This window comes from Tamandua tetradactyla, chromosome 6 (assembly GCF_023851605.1).
Source record: "Tamandua tetradactyla isolate mTamTet1 chromosome 6, mTamTet1.pri, whole genome shotgun sequence".
In the NCBI taxonomy this organism is placed as follows: Eukaryota; Metazoa; Chordata; class Mammalia; order Pilosa; family Myrmecophagidae; genus Tamandua; species Tamandua tetradactyla.
In genome coordinates, this window is record NC_135332.1 from 87,686,075 (window position 1) to 87,708,777 (window position 22,703).

Genomic DNA, 22,703 nt, shown 5'->3' on the forward strand with positions numbered 1-22,703 from the left:
AAGTAGTTAGGCTTATAGAAGTTCAAAAGACCATGCAACTTTGGCCAGCGTTGTATGGGGCCACCACTACCTGATTTAGATATGCTACACTCCAGGGAATGACTGAACATTGATGTCTGCCCTTTGGAAGGCCCCCTAAATATCAACCAGACTCAGAGAGAGGCCTCCATTTAATTTCTTGTTGCTGCGTCATGGTTTTATATACATTCAATCCTTGGCCTGTGAATTTCTTGTACACATTTTTAGCTGAGTCAGTATTGGATGATTTGTAGAGATTGGTTTGTTGGCAGGGTTGTATATTGTTTTCTGCTCCTCTGTTGACAGAAATGAAGCTAATAATAGTCACCATCCTTCATATTTACACCTTACTCTACTTTTTGTTTTACAAAGCACTTTCACTTCTTTCCATGGGAGCCTACTTATAATTCAATGACATAGCCATTTTTATCCCCATTATGGAAATGAGAAACTGAAACTCAGAAAAATTAAGTGATTTGTGTAAGATGTCATAGCCTTTATTTAAGCAAAAATCCTGAGATTTGAAACAAACTCCATGCACTGTAGCTCATCAGACTTATCATGATGTTTGTTAAATTTTATTGGTATAACATATATATAATATAGTATTTGTCATTTTAACCATTATTAAGTGTACAAGTCAGTGGCATTAATTGCATTTATAATGTTATGCTACGGTCACCACCATCCATTGCCAAAACATTTTCATCACCCAGAAAGGAAACTCTGTGCCCAGTAAGCAATAACTCCCCATTCCCTACTCTCCACAACCCTTTGTATCCACCAGTCTACTTTCTGTCTCTATGAATTTGCTTATTCTACATAGTGCATATAAGTGGAATCATATATTTTTTTTGGCTTGTAGCTTATTTCACGTATAATTTCTTTTTCATTAGAGAAGTGGTGGGTTCATAGAAAAATCATAAACATAATACAGGCTTCCATATACCATCTTATTATTAACACCTTGCATTGGTGAGGTTCATTTGCTACAATTGTAATATTTTTATAATTGTACTATTAACTATACTCCATGGTTTAACTTAGGGTTCATCATTTGTGTTGTACAGTTCCATGGATTATTTTTTTAAGTTTAATTCTATTACCAGATATATGACCTAACATTTAGCTGTTGGAACGAATTCAAGTAAACAATTCAGTGCTGTTAATTATGCTCATAATGCTGTGTACCATCCCTACCATCTATTACCAAAACTTTTCCATCATCCCAAATAGAAACTCTGTATGTTTTAAGCCTTCACTCTCTATTCCCTATCTTTATCCTCTAGTAACCTGTATTCTAGATTCTGACTCTAGGACTTTGCTTATTCTAATGTTTTTCATATCAGTGAAGTCATATGATACTTGTCCTTTTGTGTCTGGCTTATCTCACTCAACGTGATGTGTTCAGGGTTCATCCATGTTTGTCGCATATATCAGAACTTCATTCCTTTTTATGGCTGAATAATATTCCATTGTGTATATATATCATATTTTGTTTATCCATTTCATCAGTTGATGGAAGTAACTTGGGTTGCTTCCCAGGTGGAAAATATCTGTTCTTGTCCATGCTTTCAATTATTTTGGATATATGCCTAGATGTGGAATTTTGCCAGGTCATATGATAATTCTATATTTAACGTTCTGAGGAACTATTAAACTGTCTTCTACAGAGGCTGCCCCATTGTACGTTTCTACTAGCAATGAATGAGTGTTTTGATTTTTCAACATCCTCTCCAATACTTGTAATTTTCCTTTTAAAAAAATACTATCCATTCTAGTGAGCATGAAATAGTATCTCATTGTAGTTTTGAGTTGCATTTTTCTAATGACTAATGATGTTGAACATCTTTTCGTGTGCTTTTTAGTCATTTGTACATCTTCTAGAAAACTTTAAAAATATTTCCTATAGGTTGGGTATGAAATGGTATCTTAGAATGTTATTTCCATTTTCCTGACTGCTGGTTGATTGAGCTTCTGTTCCTGTTTATTGGCCATTTGAGTTTCTTCTACTTTACATTACACATTCTTATTCTTTCTTTGGGATCATATCTTTTATCTTGATTTATAGGAGTTCTTTATAAAGTCTATATTCTAATATTTTGTCAGTTCCATGTTTCATGTGTTGCCAACACCTTTTCACAATGTGATTTGTCTTTGCTTTTTTTTCAATTTTTTCATCATGTAAATATTCTTAATTTGAATGTGCCAAACATTTTATTCTTTTCATTATATTTTGTATGTCTTATAACTCATTTAAAACATCTTTCTGTCCTCCAAGATCAGAAGCCTTTCTTCTAGGTGTTTTTAGTATTTCTTTTTACATTTAGTTATTTCTTCAATCTACAGGCATACCTCAGAGATATCATATGTTTGTTTCCAGACCCCCGCAATAAAGGAAAGCTTACAATAAAGTGAGTCACATGATTCCCAGTGCATATAAAATGCAGTACTATAGGTTGTTAAGTGTGGAATGGAATTATTTCTTAAAACAATAATGTGCATACCTTAATTAAAACATGAAGTCAGCACATGCTATTGGAAAAATGACTCTAGTAGACTTGCTCAACATAGGGCTGCTTCAAACCTTTAATTTGTTTAAAAAAAAAACAAAACAGCCAAAACAATATCTGTGAAATTCATAAAAGTGAAGCATGATGAAAAGAGGTATGCCTATATTTGGAATTTTGTTTTGCTTGTGGTGTGAGGTAGGAATATAAGTTCTGATTGAATGCATAACCAATTGTCTCTGCACCATTTATTGAATCTCTTCTCCATCAATCATCAGTGCTCCATCAGTCCACAATGCCAACTCAGGTGTATACAAAGTTCCCTTAGATCCGTGGATCTGCTTCTGGATTGACTTCTCTTTCATAAATATTTTTGCGTCACTGCCTGCTCCAGTACTGTCTTCATTATTACAGCTTTATAATAATGATATGTGGTAGGCCAAATCCCTTTCAGAAATCTTCCTCATCATTGTTTTGCATATTCTTGGCCCTTTGTTCTTATATATAAATTTCAGAAATAGCTTGTCAAGTTTCATACACAAAAAATAACCTTGTTGGAATTTTTTATTGGATTGTATAGAATTCATAGATGAATTTGAAATGAGGCGACTTTAAAATATTGTCTTCCCAACCCTTAAACATAATATTCCTCTGCATGTATTTATCTTCTTTAATATCTTTCCATAAAATTTTATAATTTCCTCCATAAATATCTAGCGTATACTGTATTTTGTTAGATTTATTCCTAGGTGCATTGTGTATTGCACTGTTATTATAAATATATTTTCTTAAACCTTTTATTTTCTAATTGTTTTAGCTGGGATATAGTAATGTTAGCATGTGTGTGTTACCCTGTATTCAGCAACCTTTTTGAACTGTTTTATTTTCCTCATTTTATAAAATATGACTATATAAACTATTTTTAAAATTTAACTGCCCATTATTTCCAGCCCCCCCCCCCCATAGGAATGTAATTTCCATGGAATCAGAGAGTCTTTCTTGTTCATTTCCATATCCCAAGGGCACAAAGTAGGTACTCAATAGATAAAGGTTGAATGACTGAATTAATAAAACTTTTAGGCAGAGGAAATAGTAATACATTTAAAATATGTCTAGATGGTTTCTCCCACGTTGTTTTGTTTGCATGGAATGTACATCTCCTTTCCACCTGGCCCCTTGTCCCTCTCACCCAACTTTCTCCATGTGTGACTACTTAAGTTTTACAAAATAACGTGTTCCTCCGTGATACTGGTTCTTTGCTGCCTTCTTCTACCCAAGCCTGGAAAATGTATCTGTCCTTCAAAGACTAGTTCTGCTCTCTGTTCTTCCAGGAGGCTTTCCAGGACTTTCCCACACTTCAGAAAGGTGGATCCGGAAAGAAAAGAAAAGGAACCAGAATTAAAATTAACTATGTGCTCAAATAGGTTTTTGAACCTTAAAAAAAAAATGAAGAAATGTGGAAATATATACACAGTAGAGGACGTTCTAGAGAGCACAGAATGCTACTGCAGTTTGGGAAAGGGGATTAATTTATGAATTGCAGATAAAAACAAAGATTCTCCAATATATCATAATGTTGTAATTAGAAGGAGTGTACTCACTGGATCCAAATGCCCCACACTCGATGAGTCAGATTAAAAAAGAAAAGGACAAAGTATGTATTTGTCTTAAGTTGCTCATTGTCATGCAGTTTTCTCAGCACTATGTTCTGGAGTGAAAACAACATGTATTTGAATTGTTTATTCCCTGCCTTTAAAATCACTTCTGTTTTCCTCCTCTGATAAATGTTTTACAAGTTCCTTTTCTGATGAGAGATTTTGCTGTGATTAAAGATTTCATGAAGTTATGACAAAGGCAGAATAGATGAATCTTCATTCTTGTAAGCTCGTTTTTCTGTGAGCTGAGTGGAGAGGCTTCTTGTCGACAGCTGTCGGAGGTAATGAATGTTTTCCAAGTGCTGAACCTCTGGCGGAGGCCCCCCCCCCCACAGCACCAGAATCAGCCAGTGCATATCTGCTCTGCCAGAGACACGTGCTGCCCACCATCTATGCCATTATGTATGATGGAAAGAGACCATGGCACATTTATTTCCTTCCCTGGGTCGGTCACACATGTACATCTTGTGGCTCTGATATTTCACAGATGTGGTCTCTAGATGGAGTCTGTATTTGTGTGTAATGGCTCCCCTGCCCCATGCCTCCACGAGAGAGAGGTGGTGCTGCTCAGCCTCCAGTGCAGAAATAGCCCCTGTCAGGCAGCCCAGTTCAGGGCCGATGTTAGTTCCCTTCCCCTTTCACCTATTTGACTTTCTTCTAGCAGCCAGCAGAGCCTTACCTCCCACTTGGAGAAATATATTTGAAAATCCGAATGCCCTTTGGATGACCATGGCTTGAAGTAACACTTAGGTAAAAATAAGAGTGCAGAGGTTTTCTCTGAGTTGGTTTTCCCTCTGAAAAACTATTTACCCTACTCCTCCAAGAAGGGGAGTGACTGTTTCTGTTGCTGATTTCCCCTTCTTCTATCATGAGTTCAGCAGTTGGTTCCAGTCAGCAAACATTTATTGATTACCTGTCACACACCTGCCATGATACTTGGTATTTGGAATACTGTATTATTTTAGTCAAGTGTTCAGCTGGGATAGAAACTCAGCAAATGGTGACTGATGCAGCTGCAGCCTGTGTTTTCATTTTACCTGGGCCTGGCCAATCTAGAGGGAGGGTTGCAGTGTTCCCTGTGACAGCTGCTCAGGGAGGCCATCAGTTCCCAGGCTCCCCTCTCCCCAGGCCTGTCATCCATAGCTTGTGGCTTTTGTTCTCATTGTCTCAGAATGGTTGCTGAGCTTCTAGACATCCAAATCATTCCTAGGGAGGAAGGAAAGGCAATGATGGAGAGGGAGGGGTAAAAGCCTTCTTCTCCAAGTCGTGTCCTTTATGTGGAGTGGTTGATCTTTTCCAGATGCTCCCATCTTTTTGGTTAGAACTCTGTCACATGGACAACCCCATGCTACAAGGGAATTTGAGTATTTTACTTCCAACCCCGTCATAGAAGAGAATGAAGGAGTAGGGGTTTGAAGGGGTGATTGATGCGTAAACCTACATTATCTGTTACAATTATAAAGGTAGTCTGTTAAGAAACCCTTAGCAAACATATGCACGTACAGTCATGAAACAATTCTTTATGTGCCTTTGCTAGCATTTTGCTTGCTTCCTGGTAGAAATCCAGTCAATATTTGCTGAAGAGATCCTGACTGATGTAGCACTTAGTGAGGGGCACTGAATGTCAAGCGTGCCCATCCAGGTGGCTTACTTAACCAGTCAGCATCCCAGTCCACATCTTGTACTAAGGCTGGGAGAATTGGGTTACTTTCCAGAGATCACTTGGTTTACAAAGGGCAGAGCTGGACTACAAACATGTGTCCACATGACTCTAAAGCCAAGGACGAGATCTGCTTGCTGTCAAGCCCTCTTTTTAGAGCTCACGATTTATACAGAATAAGTCTCAGTTGTCCTCTATGTCCAGAGGCATTTGACATTTTCATAAATCACACCCTGCACATCCTCAAGGAGTATAGAATCCTTGGAGAGGAGAGAGAGGCAAAACTGTGCTCCTCTTTGGCTGCCAGAGCATTCTGAATTCTCTCCTCTTTCCATTGCAGCACCCGACAGTGCCACCTGCTTCTGGATGTCTTCAATTCTACAGAGCATGAGCTGACCATCAGTGCTCAGGGCAACGAGGAGCTCATTCTGCATGCCAGTGAGTGCCAGCGGTAAGTGTGGGCCCCTCGCTGCTCCCCATTGGGCCTTCGCCAGACCGCACACACTTAGCACTTGGAATTTAGACGTGTATTCTCATAGATGGATCAGAAATGGAATAAGATAAAATGGAATGATGTTTCTATTTTTAATTTCCAGATACTTAAAATATATAGAAAATAGTTTAGAAACATAGCATATCATATCCCAGATTTAAGCATTTTGCTGTATTTGTTCTAGATCTCTCTCATTTTGTGGAAATAAAATGTTAAATGCCTATTCGAACCACAGTTATGTACCAGTACACATTCATCAGAATGGCTTAAATTAAGAAGACCAAAAATACCACATGTTGATAAGGATGTGAAGCAACTGGCACTCTTGTACCTTGTAGTGGGAATATAAAATTGTGCAGCCACTTTAGCAAAGGGTCTGGCAGTTGCTTATACAACTACACATACCTATCCTTTGCTCAGCACTTCCAACCCTTCGTATTTAAAAAGTTGCATGGGAGGCTGTCTGCCTTCTGTATCCCCTTCTTGTCTAGATGTTAGAGATAGCCTTAGATCCGAGAGTATATAAACCTGGTCTTCTTATGACACCAATATAAAACACGTTTCTACAAATTTATAAATTGCTAAGTTTGTTCTCTATTGTAAGCTAGAATCATTCTTGGTAATGAAAGTCATGCATAATTGCATTTTACTCTTTTGCTTCAGGCTTCTTCATTATTAAGCTTTTGCTTCAATTCTTAATGTTTCCTCACTCGACATTTTTGTTGTTGTTCATTCATAAAATATTCATTCAATTAATACTGATAGTTTGAGAATGCACTGCGTTTAGCCCTGGACTAGGACCCAGGAAATAAGATGAAGAGATGAAGAAATAAGGACCCTTCCTGCCCTGGCAGGGTCCTAGGCTGGCGAGCAGCAGTGCAGCATGACTAGTGTGTAACTCAGATGCACAGGCCTTCCCTGTCTGTCTGACAGTGTGTCTTGCAGTCTTGACAGAGGAGTAGGAGTTGGCGAGGCTAGAGAATAAGGGGGAACAGTCCAGTCTGAAGGACAGCATGACATAGGAAGGGTGGTATTTGTGTATGTGCATGTGTGTGGGGGAAAGAGTTGTTGATAAACTATAAATATAGTTTTAAAAATTGGGAAAGAGTTGTTGATAAACTATAAATATACAGTTTTAAAAATTAGAAATATCACTGTTGTCATTATATTTCTTAAAAATATCTTTTTAATTTTATAATTTAAAATCAGCATTTAAGCAGACTAGCATAGAAAGTACCTTTCTACCTTTCTAATCTCTTTTTTATAAGTTCCTTTGGAAATGAGTGACTCACCTGTCAGCTTGTGAGTTTTTGTGGCAGAGTTGGTACATCAGTTCTGTAATTCAAGGTCATTAGTTAACTCTTCTGGGCCAAACATGATTTTTGGTGCTTGGTCTGTAGTTATGTTTCCTGGGACTGCATACTGTCAGTTGTGACCTTAAGACACGTTGCCGTATCTTGAAGTTAGATGCCTGTGTTAACATTCGTTTTTACCTAGGTGAGGTGTGCTGTCAGAAGTCATTTTCATCGGTCATCTCTCCTTGAACCCTTATAGCCATCCTTTAGGGTGCAGGCACTGTGCCTGCTTAGCGTATGAGGAGGTAGGGCTCCTCTGAGTAGTCCAGACTTGCCAAGACCCTGCAGTTACTTAGAGTTGGAGTCCAGAGCTGCCTAATGCCAGCTGCCCCTTTCCCCCACAGGCCCCTCCTCCACAATTTCCCAGTTATTTAAGCTCTAGCCCCAGAGTTGGGCATTCCTCTTCATCTGGTTTCAGAAGATGACCAGATACAGTAGAGAACTTTTCCAAGTGAAGCAGTGCAAACATTCTTAAGAAAATGCAGTGCCACCAGCAGCAATGGCTTTAATGTACTGGAAAATTCAGATATGATAATTATTGTGTTTTTGCATAATTATCAAACCATAAAAATTAAATTTCATGATATCCTCATTTGTGTGTAAGTCTCTTTATAATTTATGATAACAGATGTCATGTCGTTATGTGATTGAGGATACCTGGCTGTTTTAGTTTCCTAAGCTGCTCCAAGCAATACTATGAAATGAGTTGACTTAAAAAGTGGGAATTTATTAGGTTACAGTTTTGAAGCCATGAAAATCTCCAAATTGAGACATCATCAGGTGGTGCTTTCTTTCTGAGGACTGCTTGTCAGGAATCCTTGGACCCTTTGACACACAGCAAGGCACATGGCAGCTTCTCCTGATCTCTCTCTTGCTTTCTGGGTTTTGTTGCTTTTAGCTTCTTTCTTCCATAGCACGTCTCTCTCTTGCTTGCTTACTCTCTTGCTCTATCTCTCTCTTTGTCTATCTCTGTCTCTCTCTCTTTTTCTCTCCATTCCTTTTATAAAGGACTGCAGTAAAAAGATTAAGACCTGTCCTGAATGAAGTGGGTCACACCTAACTGAAGTATCCTTGTCAAAAGGTCCTACTTACTGTGGGTCCACATCTACAGAAAAGGATTAGATTTAAGAACTTGTCTTTCTAGGGTACAGAAAGCTTCAAACTACCATGCCACCTTTGCACTATTCATTCCTCACGGCAGTGGCCCTGTCCTTCTCTACGTCACTGCCCTAGCATTGAAAATTCCCAATGCCATCATCACCGCAGAGATTTGTCAATGGGGGGTCTGAGTAGATCGGCCCTGCCATATGTCTTAATAGTGCACACACTGGGGTTACACAATGGGGAAGAGTTCCACAAACAAACCTAAACTCCAATACTTAGAAACTTTTCCCCAAGAATGCAGAGGGCATGGGAAGGGCCTAGCTGTGGCCAAATCCTGGAATGGGCACTGGGAGGGTATGGTAATTAGATTCAGGGGTCAGCTTGACTAGGTGAAGGTGCTTAGTTCTTTTGCGGTGGACATGAGCCAATGGCATGTGAACCTCATCTGTTGTTGATTGCACCTGCAGTCAGCTAGGAGGTGTGCCTGCTGCAGTGAATGATGTTTGATTTAATTGGCTGGTGCTTAAATGAGATACTCAGTGTAGCACAGCCCAAGCAGCTCAGCATGCCTCATATCAGCACTCGCAGCTCAGCCCAGGCCTTTGGAGATGCAGAAAGGAATCACCCTGGGGAAAGTTGTTGGAACCCAGAGGCCTGGAGAGAAGGCCAGCAGAGATCACCCTGTGCCTTCCCATGTAAGAAAGAACCTCAGTTGAAAGTTAGCTGCCTTTCCTCTGAAGAATTATACATTGTTAACTAAATAAATCCCCTTTTATTAAAAGCCAATCCATCTCTGGTGTCTTGCATTCTGGCAGCTAGCAAACTAGAGCAGAGGATCACAGCTGAGATTTGAACCAGGAGTTGGAAAGCCTGACTGCTTCATCTTGCTGCCGCCATCATTGTTGTCTTATAAATAAGGTTCTCTGGTAACCTGTAGATCAGGTGTAGGCTCTACTGTAACACATAGGCTCATAATTTTAGTGGCTTATATTTGTGCTTCTTTTTTTCTCATGGCAGCTTTGAAGTGGGTACCATTATATTGCTCCCATTTGCTTGATGAAGAGACTGAGGCTCAAAGAGGGGAAGACCTGGGAACTGCTTAGTTTCCTTCCTTCACAAGTGCTTTTGACCTTAGTAACCCCTCCTTGAGGTCTTGGGAACCAAGGAAAATTACATCAAAAGAGGTCATAATGCATACAGACACTCTGCACCTCCTCGTCCTTCACCCTCCTCGACCAGGTGCTTTTTCTGGGCACTGGAGGATGCTGACCTGCGTCTGGAAACCCACACTTCAGTGTGCTGTGGACACATAATCAGGGTTTGGTGCAGTGCCATCTCTTGAGTGCTTTCCACTCTCTGGGCTTTGACAGTTTATTAGGAGGTCCTGTTATCTAAACCCAGTGGCCCAGAAACTTGTGTCTCTGGCTCCATCTCTCAACTTTTTTTTTCTTTCCTCCTTTAGTTCCTTCAAGCATTCCCAAGTACTATGTGAATCATCAGAATGTTCCTTAATTGTTTGAAACCCAGTGTTATTATTAGTTACCAAGCTGTATTTATTTTTTTTTCTTTCTTTTTTTTATGTATTTCCAATCTGGATTATATTCTTTGTCCCTCTCAATTCCTCAGCCTGGGTTTTCCTGTCTCCAGGCTTTCTGAGTTTTAGGATATCTTTGTGGATTTTCTGTGTGTCTTCAATCTATTCCCTTCAATCTATCTGAAGGGAAAATGGAAAAGACCATTAGAAACTTAGATTCTAAAAACGAGAAGAGATCTTCTTGTCCTTATCCCTTCAACTGCTCCATGGGGAAGCCGAGGCTCAGGGTCCCTTAGCAAGTCCTTGGCAGATTGCTCTTGGAAGTCAGGCTCCTGACTCCCTTCCCAGAGCTGTCTCTACCACCCCAGGATGCTTCCTTTCCAACGAACTGTCTGTAACATTTTCCTACTAGAAACCCAGGATGCCCTTGCAATCAGTAGGACTTAGAATGATTAACAAACAAAAGAAATGCTAGAACTCAGCTGAGAGGAGCAATTTGATTAGAGAAGTTCATTACCTTGGAAGATGTTGCAATTTGCTGACCTAGATGTCAGAAATATTGTTTTCTTTTTTGTGAGAAAAGAAAAATAAGATTTCTTGACTGGGTTTCCATACACTGCAGCCTTTGTTCCTCCAACATCTTAGATATGGGGTTTCCATCTGTGGCTTTTGTGAGAACGTGTTTGGAGTGTGTGCTCAGCATGTTGGGGGGCCCCCACCATTGTCCACTGCCCTCTACAAAGGACAAAGGCTGAATGCATGGACTCGGGGCCACAAGGTCTGGTTTCTCCTCTTGGCTCTGCACCTGCCTAGCTTGACTGCCTTGGATGAATCGCTTAGCCCTGTGAGCTTCATTCTGAGCACATTTCTTTAAAATGGGCATGAACGATACCTCTCTTGCAGTTATTAACATGAGACCCATCGAGCTGCCACCACCACACCCAATGTGCAGGAAGCACAGAGGAAGTGGTGGGCCACTCTCCTGTTCTCCAGCTCCTCTTCGCTGTGCTTCTAGGAGTTGTTAAATTAGGAATAGGTTCTCGAGGCTTGAGCACATCCAGTGATTTTTTTTGGACAGAATTGCTTCATAGATAATGTCATGAATTCCCATTGAAGGCATTCAATTTCTGCTTATCTTTCTTTTTGTGATGGTGCCATTATCATTTGATTTTTTCCTCTTACCTAATGCTACACACGAAATGCGATGTATGGAATCTCTATACCAAATGGCATACATCTTCATCTTAGATGGCTCACTAAATATTAAGAAGTCACCTCTTTTTCACAAGCTCAAAGGAAAACAAAATACAAAAACATTTTATTGTCTGAGGTTTGGGAAGTAAGTAGGTGAAGAAATGAAGCTGTTTTCTGTATGATTTCAGCTCTAAATCACCATTCTCATCAGATAATTAAGGCTCATCATCTCAGCAGCTGTTCTGGGTGAGAACTTGGGTGAATGCTGGCATCTTTAAGGCTCTCAGAGTCTGGGTAAGACTTACAAACTTCTTGTGCCCCAGTGCTAGCTGGGGCAGCCCTGCAGTTAGACAGGGCAGGATCAAGCTGGGCCACAAGGAAATGACAAGTCTGTAGGGGCATATTTTTTTTTCAGGGATAGAATGAGGGCATGGTTGAATTTAGGGTGAATGGGACTTTCCAACACAAATTAATGTTGAGCAGCATCTGTGTTATAGTTTTCAGATATAATGGTCTAATAATAACTTAAGTTTGTAAAATTCTTTGTCTTATTCTGGGGCAAAGACAACTCAGTGATGTCAATGTTGGCCTAGGGATCTCTCTGTCACACAGCAAGTTCAGTTCCAGAGTGCTCAGATTTGAAGCCAGATCTGTTTGCCTTGTAGACAGACTTTACTTCTTCCCCTCTAGCACCGTGCATGGAGAAGTAGAGAGGCATGGTACATGGGCCTCTCCTCTGGGTGCTCATATGTGAATACTTTGAAGCAGGGCAGGCTCCAGCTGGTGCTCTTCAGAAGACAAAGAAAAGTGATGGGGTGGGCCGAATTCTCCCTGGGGAACTCTGAAAGGGCTACTTTTTGTAAGTTTTGGATTTCAGCCCGTCTAATAGGCATGCAATGGTACCTTGTTGTGGTATTGATTTGCATTTCCCTGATGACTAACAATGGACACCTTTTCAGGCTCTTAGGAGCATTCAGGTATCTCATTTGGTGAAGTGTCTGAGTCCTTTGAGCATTTTTTATTGGGTTGTCTTATTATTGAGATGTAAGCATTCTTCATATCTTGTGGTTACAAGCCCCTTGCAAGATTAATGATTTAGAAATATTTTTTTCCATCTGTCATTTTTATTTTCGTTATAGGGAGGAATTTTAAATGTTGATCAAGTCCAATTTGTCGATTTTTTTTTCTTTTGAAGAGTATGCTTTTGGTGTCATGTCTAAGAAATCTTTGCATAATTCCAGGTCATAATGATTTTCTGTTCATTTTTCCTGGAAGTTTTAAAGTTGTAGATTTCACATTTAAGCCTATAATCCATTCTGAATTTCCTCTCACTGAATGGTTCAGGCAGAGCCTGGCTGGTAACATGGCAGAGATACCATCTTGGGGGGCCCCTGCCTTTTGAGGAGACTGCACTTCCAGGTCCTTGAGACTCTAAGACCCCAGGATTCAATTTCCACTTTATATTTTGTATTGCATGTAACTTGTCCCCATCGAAATGACCCTATTTTATCTTAAATATTCTGAGAGAGAGTAGCTGCTAACTGAACTCTTATTTCCCAAATTCCCCATCCGTCTTTCAACCATGACGAGCTTAAGAGATAAACCTAAGTCTGATGAATCTCGACATTTCTGCTTTACCACCACTCTCACACCCTGCAGCCCACCACCCCCTGAGGTAGGGAAGATGCACAAAGTTCTTGGGTGGCTCTGGGGCACAGGCTGTGGCAGTTGTGAAAGACAACCTAGCCCTGTGCACCTCCCAGCCCCTTCTTTGTTGCTTAGCTGTGCTTAGTTGGGAGGGCACATAAAGGTTCTCTTGGTAGATCTTTTCCTCCTCCTAGGAAGCAGGCGCCTGGGAGGGCTGTAGCAGTATCCTTGAGCAGCTGGGTGGCTTTCCACATTGAGGGGTCCTGAAGGTCGCTGGAACAGATTTGGAGCCTCGCTTTCAAGCCTGCCTCCCATAACTGCATCTGGCCACCTCCCAGGCATTGCTCAGAATATTGGAGCTTGTTGCCAAGGGGTGTTTTAGGGAAAGAAACCCCCCTCAGAACTTCCTTTGTTTTCTCCCTGGTTTGGCTCCCCTCAGTGTGCATCTGTCCCTACCTGGCAGGTTCGTTCCAGTTAATCAAGGAAGGCCACCTCTGTGGTTCATGTAGCATTTTCCATGTCACGTACTTCCCCAATTAATTCTACTCATGTTAATAGTCATGAATTATCATCAATCTAATGCTGTAACCTTTTCAGATAGTATCAATTTCTTGAATCACCTCATGCATGTGAGGCGTTGATGCATTCATTTAATAATGCACCATCTCATGTATGTTCTTTTTCCCCTGCTCCTGAGCAGAAGCTGATTGTCTAGTTTTCATGTCCAGGAGACTTTTGGGACTGAAATAGGATCTGTGATAATAGCAGTGATGAGACAGGGGCAGCAGAACTATCTGGGGAGGTTCAGAACTGGGGGCCACCTGCCTTCTCAGGTGGACAGGGTCCCACCAGCCGAAAGGGGATGCCTGCTCTGACTGCAGGGCCAAGCGCTTCCATGTCTGCATCCAGCTTCCCTCTTGGCCAGAGCTTCACAGGGCCTCCACCTACATTTCACTCAACTCTCTACACCTGAGTGCTTCATGAGCGTCTGTTGATCCTGGTAGATGAGAATTAACGAGGATTCTTATTATAAAACATTTGACCATGAAAAAATAGTGGAGTTTTGATTCCCACTGCCTTTCCAGTAGTTGGAGCCCTTCTCTTCTTCCCTTTACTCCATGGGGTAGACTACGCCAGAAGTGATAGCTTGGCTGTCTTCTGAGAGACTTGGTGTTTTATACCAGTTTAAGTGGGAGGGGCTGCTGGAGTTCAGTGCTGACCACTGGGATGAAATGGAGAAGCCTTGGCTTAATTTTGTCTCTCTATCCCATGGGGAAATCTTTGGTAGGGACAAGTATAAAATGTTAGTCTTCTGTACAGAACTCACTTGTTGTGTGTACATTTTGGGCTCGTCTCCACATCAGAGTTGTATCATGGATGTTTTATATGTTGATAGAGACAAAAATTAGTATTTGCCCCTTTTAAATGTACTGGATTAAATCCTCTCTCAAATTGTTGGTGGCACATGGGCATGGAGGGTATGTTTGTGATTGGTGCACTCTTTTATAGTAGAAATCAGAAATATAGTAGAAAAATGAAACCAGAAGCTTTGCCTTTCATTCGACGTCCATTGAAAGCCTATCACCTTGTCAGGCATGCTTGGTCTTGACATGACAGCTGAGAGCAAGAAAGAAGTGTCAGTGCAGAAAGCTATAGGCTGGAAGGGGTCACTACTGAGCCTTAGTGTGTAACCCATTGTAGCGGGTATGAAGATAGGGGTAGGCTCAGGCAGGAGTCAGGCTCACCCTCCAACCCAGCCTGAAGGCCAGAAAGGAGCTGCGCAGACCCAGGGTGAGCTGGTTGGAGTTGCTCAGGCTAGAAGATGGACCAGGAACTGAGAGAGGGGAGCAGACCACTCTCAGGGGGCTGGAGGTAATTCGGAGTAGATAGAGCTTAGAGGTGGAGGGAAGAGAGTCTGTGTGAGAGGTGGGAGGCAGCAGGACCTTGGCAGAAAACCATGGTGTAAAGGGTGATCTTTCCATTTTCTTTGGTCATCAAAGGGTTTTAGGCAGGAGAGATTATGATGATATTAGCCTTTCAATAGGATGGCTTTGGCAGCTCAGTGGGAGGTGCCTAGAGTAGGAAGATGCTTGTGGATGGTTAGAGCTTATGTTTGACCCTGGGTGGATCACAGTGGCTGGGCTGGGGGTGGGGTTGGGGTGGCCCACTTGGTGCAGACAGAAGACGACCAATTCCAGACATACTCAGGAGGGAAGAAATTTGACAGAATTTTGGCTTGTTGAGTGTGGAGAAGGAAAGGAAGTTTGTGGTTTGGGCAGCCGGGTGGGTGGTGTAGCTGCTGTTTTGGTTTACTAAAGCTGCTGGAATACAGTGTACCAAAAATGGACTGGCTTTTATAAAGGGGATTTTTTAAGTTACAAGTTACAATTCTAAGGCTGTGGAAATTGTTGAAATTGAAGCACCAATGAGATGTTACCTTCACTCAAGAAAGGCTGATGCCATCTGAAACACCTCTGTCAGCTAGGAAGGCATGTGGCTGGTGTCTGACAGTCCCTTGCTCCTGGGCTCATTGCTTTCAGCCTCCGTTTCCTGTGGGATTCTTCACTTTGCTTCTCCAGGGCTGGGTTTCATCTCTTAGCTTCCCTTGCTCTCTCCGGTTCTAACTTGCTTAACATATCATGGGAAGGCACATGGAGATCTCTGCTGGGCTCTGCATCTCCAAACGCATGGGTCTTTGTCAGCTCTGAACTCTTTCTCTCTCTGTGAGCTCTCTTAAAGATTCTGGTAAACTAATCACACCCACCCTGAATAGGGGGAGTCACATCTCCATCTAACCAAACGGTCACAATCACAATTGAGTGGATCATATCTCCATGGAGACAATCTAATCAAAATGTTCCTCCCTAAACAATAGGTCTGCTCCCACAAGACTGGATCAGGATTAAATGGAAACAGGGTACATAACATTTTCAAATCAGCACAGTTGCTCACTCACCCCAGGAACAAAGGTACAGGAACCATTGTGACTGGGGGGCTTGTACAGTGTGCAAAGCTTCTGCTGGATGGTGCCAGCCCTATCAGCTATGCTGGCTTCCTGCCACCTCAACAGTGTCTCACTGGCCTGGGTGTCTTAAGGCCTGGCTTTGAGTTTCCTCTGGGCCACAGTCTTGCTCTCTGACCTTGGGCTTACCATTTTAGTTCTGTGAATTTCCTAGTCTGGTGAATTGAGGCATCTGTTAGGTCCCATGAGAAAATGTAAGTGGAGCCAATGATAGCCTGCGGGGCACTGGGGAAATATGGCTGTTGTGATTACTCTCCCCTGGCTGTGCCCTACTCCCAGGAGTGAGTGTGTTGTTCGGAGGGCCCTTTCTCTGGAGTTCCAGAAGGGGTCTCGGACGTGTGAGATGAATCTGGATCTTGCCAGCCCAGACTTTGCTTCTTTTTCCCTCCATTCCATCTCTGTCCTTTCGCCCCTCCTACCTGTCCTTTCTTAAGTCTTCGAATGCCTTGTGTGCCAGGTTCTGTCATTTCTGGGACTTTCACGTATTATCTCACTGACTTATCAACAGTGCTGTGACTAGCACTGCAGGGGCCCATAAGCTCTGTGGTCGCTGAAGAGGGCGGTGGGGCATACAGCGGCTGCTTGCCCCGACCCACTTTGGTACCAGAGCTGGGCCCTCAACTCCTGACTGTGGGTCCCCAGCTTTCTGCTCTTTCTGTCTTTGCATAGTTGCCACCTGCTTCCTTACTTTAGGAGGCTGTTCCCTTTCAATCTTTTAAGCCTTGGAGTGGGGCTCAAATCTCCCCATGGTCTGGCAAAAGAGTAGAAAAGAGGAGGGTCTGGACATGTACCAAATCTGCATTGTGGGAGTGGCCCGAATCTGGGTGTGCTGGTCACCTGGGCAGGGACGTGCATGGGCTGCTGGGCTTTGAGCCAGTCTGAGGACTTTCCTCTCCAGGGTGAGGCTCTTGCATAGCGCATGTTACAGCTTATCAGCAGATTGATTCATGGCCCAGAAAAATCACTTTCTTTCTCTCGGGCTGCAGCTTACCCAACATTTTTCACAGAATGAAAGAAATGCTTCTGTGTTGAAAACAGGCTAGGAAGTTGGATAACAAGGCCATCTCTTAGAGCAAAGTGCTTGCTGATAAGAATTGTTGGCGGCAAAACCAAAGTGAAATGAAGCTGACATAATGGAGTCATTTAATTTGTGTTAGTTCAGAAAGTCTCCACAAAGTTACATTAACTCAGAAGACCTATCAGCCACTGGAACCTGCCCAAGATAGACACTGTAAAACTCAGGATGTCAGAGGAAAGCTTTTTTGGTTCCCAGAGCTTTGAGACTTAATGCCTTTTGGCATTGGAGGAGGAAGAGAAGCATTCTTTGGCTGTCTGCACAGACCATTTGCTGGCACCTCGTAGTACAAACGCTCAGATTTTATAGCCCTTCGGTGTTAACAGGAGGCTTTGTATCTATCATGTCACCTCCCTGAACCTGTTTGTCAAATGAGGAAACTGAGGCTCGGTGAGATCATGTGACTTGATCCAGATGACACTGCAGGTAAATCAGAGATAAATTTGAACTAAGCCTTTGAGTTCCTGCTGCAGGGGTCCCATTAGGCTTTGCTCCCTCCTTTTTCTCAGCTGTGAACTGAACTCTTACTGGGGCTAAGCAGCTTGCCAGGCACTGGGAATACAGACATTAGGGGCCAGACTAATGGAGGAGACAGCCCAGTGCCTGCTTGATGAGGATGCTCCATGGGAAAGGCCTCCCTGCAGCTGAGCCCAGCACACTGGGGTAGCCAGGGAGGGGCCCATACGTCACTCCAGGGATGGGTGGGTGTGTCGGACAGGACCCTTGAAGCAGCGACACCAAGTTTTAAGGCATGAGAACAGGCATTGGCCTTTTGGGTGCCATCTTACCAGTTGTCTCTGCTGACCTTTAAAATTGGGAATGAATGTGTTGTTATCTGTCTTATGCACGCACAGTATGTGTACTGCCTATGCACATGTGTTGAGATATGGGTATATATTTGCGCACACCACTGTGAATCTTGTGCTTACAATCTTTGGAACATTGTTGTCAGTGCATGAGCTTATCTGAAATGCAGTTATAGCTGTTAATTTCTTCCTTTAAATAGTGGAAAGGCTATAAACTTCAGGGCCACAGAGACCAGGTTAGAGTCCCACCTCCATAGTACTTTGCACAGCATATAATCTTGGGTAAGTTACTAAACTCTCAGCACATCAGTGTTGATGTTTGTAAAACCAGGATGATGATGAAACCTGCCTTGCTGGGTTGTGTGAAAAGACTGACTGAGGCAATGGCTTAATGTGCCTGGCCAGTGCCTGTCTCGTATTTAGTAACTTGTCCATAGAGGGTAGGCCACTTCTCTTTATTCTTGAGAAATGAATACTCTTCTGTATCAATACTGTGTTGTTATGAAGAGAAAGAAGGCAGAGGTCCTTTAGGATGAAGCTTGAGGGTGGTGGAAACTTCCACCCTAAGGAATGTGTTGCTTCGCTAATGTACAGCGTAAGCTATCTACCAATGAGGTAATTACAGAGCAAGGTAGAGCCCAGGCTGGTGGAGCTAAAACCAACTGAGTCCTGTTGGCCCTTCCAGCCTTGTCTGCTCACTGTATTTCCAGAGCTTCTTGCAGATCCCCTGAGATTCAAAGGAGATAGGAGACAGGGTGGGCACTCCATCCCAGGAGAGAACTTAAGACCGGACAGTGGGAGCCTGTTTCCAGGGTTTGTTAAAAACCAGGAACAGTTAATGTGTCAATAAGCAGGCAGCTGAACAGTGGGGAGAAGGTAAGACCATGGGGCAGAGTAGAAAGGCTGCAGGTTTCTGTTTAACATAAAAATTGAGCACATGTGCATGCCATTGTACATTTCTTAAAAGTCAAAAATAAAACGCATGGTTTTTCCAATTACTGTTTCACAACAGAGGGAAAAGAGAAGAAAGAAGAGATACTGTAGTTATACAATATATGGCATTGAAGGGCTTGAGGTTATCAATAGCTTATCCTGAGCCTTCTTTCTGGAATGCCCTGCCAGCACCCCAGCCTTTACCCTCTGAGGCTCCTGGGGCCCTCCATCCCACTGTGATGGAGGGCTCCTGGAGCCCTTAGTCCCCACACACTCTGCAGCTCACACAGCAGGGTTATCTGTTTACATGTCTGCCTGGGGAGCCACCTTTGAGCAAGGCTTTTGTTTTCATCATCTCTCTGAGTGTCCTGCACAGTAGAAAATGAATTGAATCACCTCTGGTACCATTCAGGTTAGAGCAAGTTATTCTGTGACTACAAATGACTGCAGCCTCTTTAGTGACTTAGAACAGGAGATTTGTGTCCATTCATGTTCCTTGTCCACCAGGGATTGGTTTTAGCTCTCCTCCAGTGTTCTTTCATTTGATAGCCCATCCCTACTCTGGCATATGCTAGTTTTGTGGCAGAGGGAGAGGAGGAGAGGATGGGCCACATGATACTTTGTGAACATTCTGCTTGAAAGTGGCACACGTCACTTCCCTGCACATTCTGTGTGTCAAAGCAAGTCACCAGCGCAGGCCCGAAATCTGCGAGGCAAGGCCAGGCCATCCCGTAGGAAGGGGCAGCAAATACTTTATAACACAATCCATTATACTTCCTTTGCATTTCAAGGAAAACTGTCGAATTTCTTAAAGCTTTCCATCATCATGTTTAATTTTATGCCATCTTTCAAGGAAGTATGTTTTTTCCTCATCCTATATTTATATATCACTTTGCAATTGACTGTACATTCTTTTGTTTTTTCCTATATTCATTCAGAAGGCATTAATTGGGTACCTGTTGTATGCTAAACAGCATGCCAGGTACAGTGCTAAAAAGGTCACACAGATGGAACCGCTTAAATCCTGGCATGCTTAAGGTGGGAGTGTGCTAAGTGTGTCAATAAGACTCTTGCTCTTTCATCCTGTTTATTAAGCTCCTGTTATATTCAAGCAACCATGAGAATTACAGCAAAAAGTCACAGTCTCTGCTTTCAAGGCATTTTTGCTCTAGCGGATCAGAAAAGGGCTAACGTTTTTGGGTACCCCCCATGTCCCTGCTACTGTGCTACCTGCTTTGAGTGCTTGCCTATATAAGCCTTCCAGCAACTCTAAAGAAAAGACATCTTTAATCCCCATTTTATAAGAGACTGAGAAGATGTTTAAAACACACCACACAAAGTTGTACACGGTGGGATATTGTCATAAGGACCAGACCTGGTTTCTCTGTGTCCCACAACATCTGTGTACTCCCTCTGCAGGCACCAGGGTGGAAGGAAGGTGCTGGGAGCATCCTCTGGGAGTGCAGGGGAGCCATTGGGAAGTGACTTAGCCTGGCCATGAGCACTGTCCCACCCTTCCTCACAGAGCAGTGAAGTAAGTTACCCCCACCCTCCGCTGCACTCCAGTTGAGCCAGGGGTTAGGACTAGGATGGTGAGCATGGACTGCTCTCCTAGAGCACCTGGCCCTGTGGCACAGCCTCTTGTGTCCAGCTTGCTCTTTAGGAGGGGTGGCCTCAAAGCCAGGGAGCTCGTCTTGCCTGCTCTTGAACATGCACCCCTGCGTGGTTTTCCATCCTGGAGAAGATGGTCTGGTAGTATTGTTGCACGGATGCTTTTCACTGCTGCAACAAGCTTCCTGTTTAAAAGATAGATTTCCAAGGTTGGTAGGTGCCAAGGCCTTTTCTCCCTTTACAAACCTCCTTCAGAAACTAGACGTTGTAATATATGCTGCACAGTGCTCTGGGATGTCAGGCTGCCTTGCTTCCTTTGTTGCTATTTATTGGTGATTAGGTTAAAGGAAATTCTTTTATTTCCAATTAGTCATCCCTCATGAACCTGTTCTGTATTCGACACACAGCAGACTCCTACTTAACATGTTGCTGTATCTTTCTCCTTTGTGATTCTTTTCTATCTTTAAAAAAAAAGTAATTTAGCTGTTGGTGTTTGCTTCTCATGTATTGGGATGAATCTATAGCAGGGAGGCAGAGGTCATGGCTGGTGAATGCTAATGGGTGCCCTGATAGGAAAGTCTCAGCTGGTCTCAGCTTCTTTACTTCAGGAACCTCATCCTTGATAAATATTTCTGATGTTTAAAATCTTTAGAATACATCATTTCTGCCAAGCAGTATCTCTAGGCCCCCCTGTTACCCTCGTTCTGTGGCTTTGTGTACCACAACTCCTACTGACTATACCTACGTAGGACATGTACAGACCAGGGTCTGTTCAGGGGGTGCTAAGGGAGTGCTGGAGCTTGGGAGGAGCTGCCATGGCAACCAGGTGTGTAGCCTGCAGACAAGGTGATGTTTTAAGGGTTGCCCTGTGGAAAGAATCTGCAACTTTGGTGAGCAGAACAATACCTGCTATTTCAGGTTACAGCGGGCAAGGTCCAACTGAATTTCTGCAAGAAATAGTTGTTTTTCATTGAGCAATCATTCTAAATGCCTCCATGTGTGCAGTGCTGTGTTTAGGGCTGTATGTCTGGAGGTGAACAAGCTGTCTTCTTGCAGTGTGAAGAAGGGAAGATGGCTATGCCTCATCCAGGGAGATTCCTGCCTGGTAGACAAGACAAGCAGATGAATAGACAGCTCCAGCCCAGCCTGGGCAGACTTAGAGCAGACTTTGGCCCAGAGTGCAGGGGACAGTTTGGTGGCCTTTCCCCTGCTTGCTTTTGTTGGGTCAATATTAAACTGCTGGTTCCAGTTATGCTTGGTAAGGATGGAATAACTTAGTTGTTGTTTGGTTGATTTTATGAACAACATTCTTCTCCTACCTTCATTAACTAATCATCTCAAGTACATGTATTAATAGCACTGGGGTCAAAGTTCTTTTGTAGAAATGTTTAGCATTTTAGGGAAATTAAAAACCTAGCCTCTATCAAGCATTTTCTAAGTGCTAGAATTTATATAATCTTGCCATGTTTTTCCACCCTTATTAATCTCTGTGGTGTCCTGAATTATCCTATAGCCCAGCTTTAGTCTTCTTATTATCTCTCAGGTGCTGTGATCACCGTATTTTACAGATGTGTAAACAAAAGCTCACTGAAGTCAAGCTCTTTGCCCAGTATCCAGCAATGACTGTCAATTCTGACCCTGGCCTGTTGGCATTGAAAACAAAGTTCTTTTTCTTCCCACCTTGCATGCACATCCATTATGATCACATATAGGTTCTACTCCCAGACTGCACAGTCAATACCAGTCAAGTTTAATATTTCTTATCCTTTGGGTAACATGTACAGAAGTAAGTTATAATAATGTTTTTCCTGCACCTAGTGGAACTCATGCCCTGGCTTGGAGACCATCACACTAAGTTGTAGCTAATAATGTAGATCACCTGCATTGTGCCAAGCAGGTTTTTTTTTTTTTTTTTTTTTTTATATGCTGTGTGGTGGGGTCATATTTCATTCTTTCTCCATGTGACTATCCCATTACTGCAGCACCATTTGTTGAATTTTTTGTTTGTTTGTTTGTTTTTACTGGCATGTTTCTTTGTTTGGGAAGTGCATGAGCCAGACATGCTAGGTTTTGAGAAATTTTATTT

General features: G+C 42.6%; 1 protein-coding gene across 7 annotated transcripts in view; it reads left to right on the plus strand.

The window, feature by feature from the left end:
• TRAPPC9 (trafficking protein particle complex subunit 9) overlaps window positions 1-22,703 on the plus strand; it is an 889,500-nt gene that overhangs the window by 594,807 nt on the left and 271,990 nt on the right. For all 7 annotated transcript variants that reach the window (XM_077166715.1, XM_077166716.1, XM_077166713.1 and 4 more), the window contains one exon: window positions 6,184-6,294. In XM_077166715.1, the coding sequence (XP_077022830.1) occupies window positions 6,184-6,294 (111 nt within the window). The remainder of the gene's footprint in view (window positions 1-6,183; window positions 6,295-22,703) is intronic.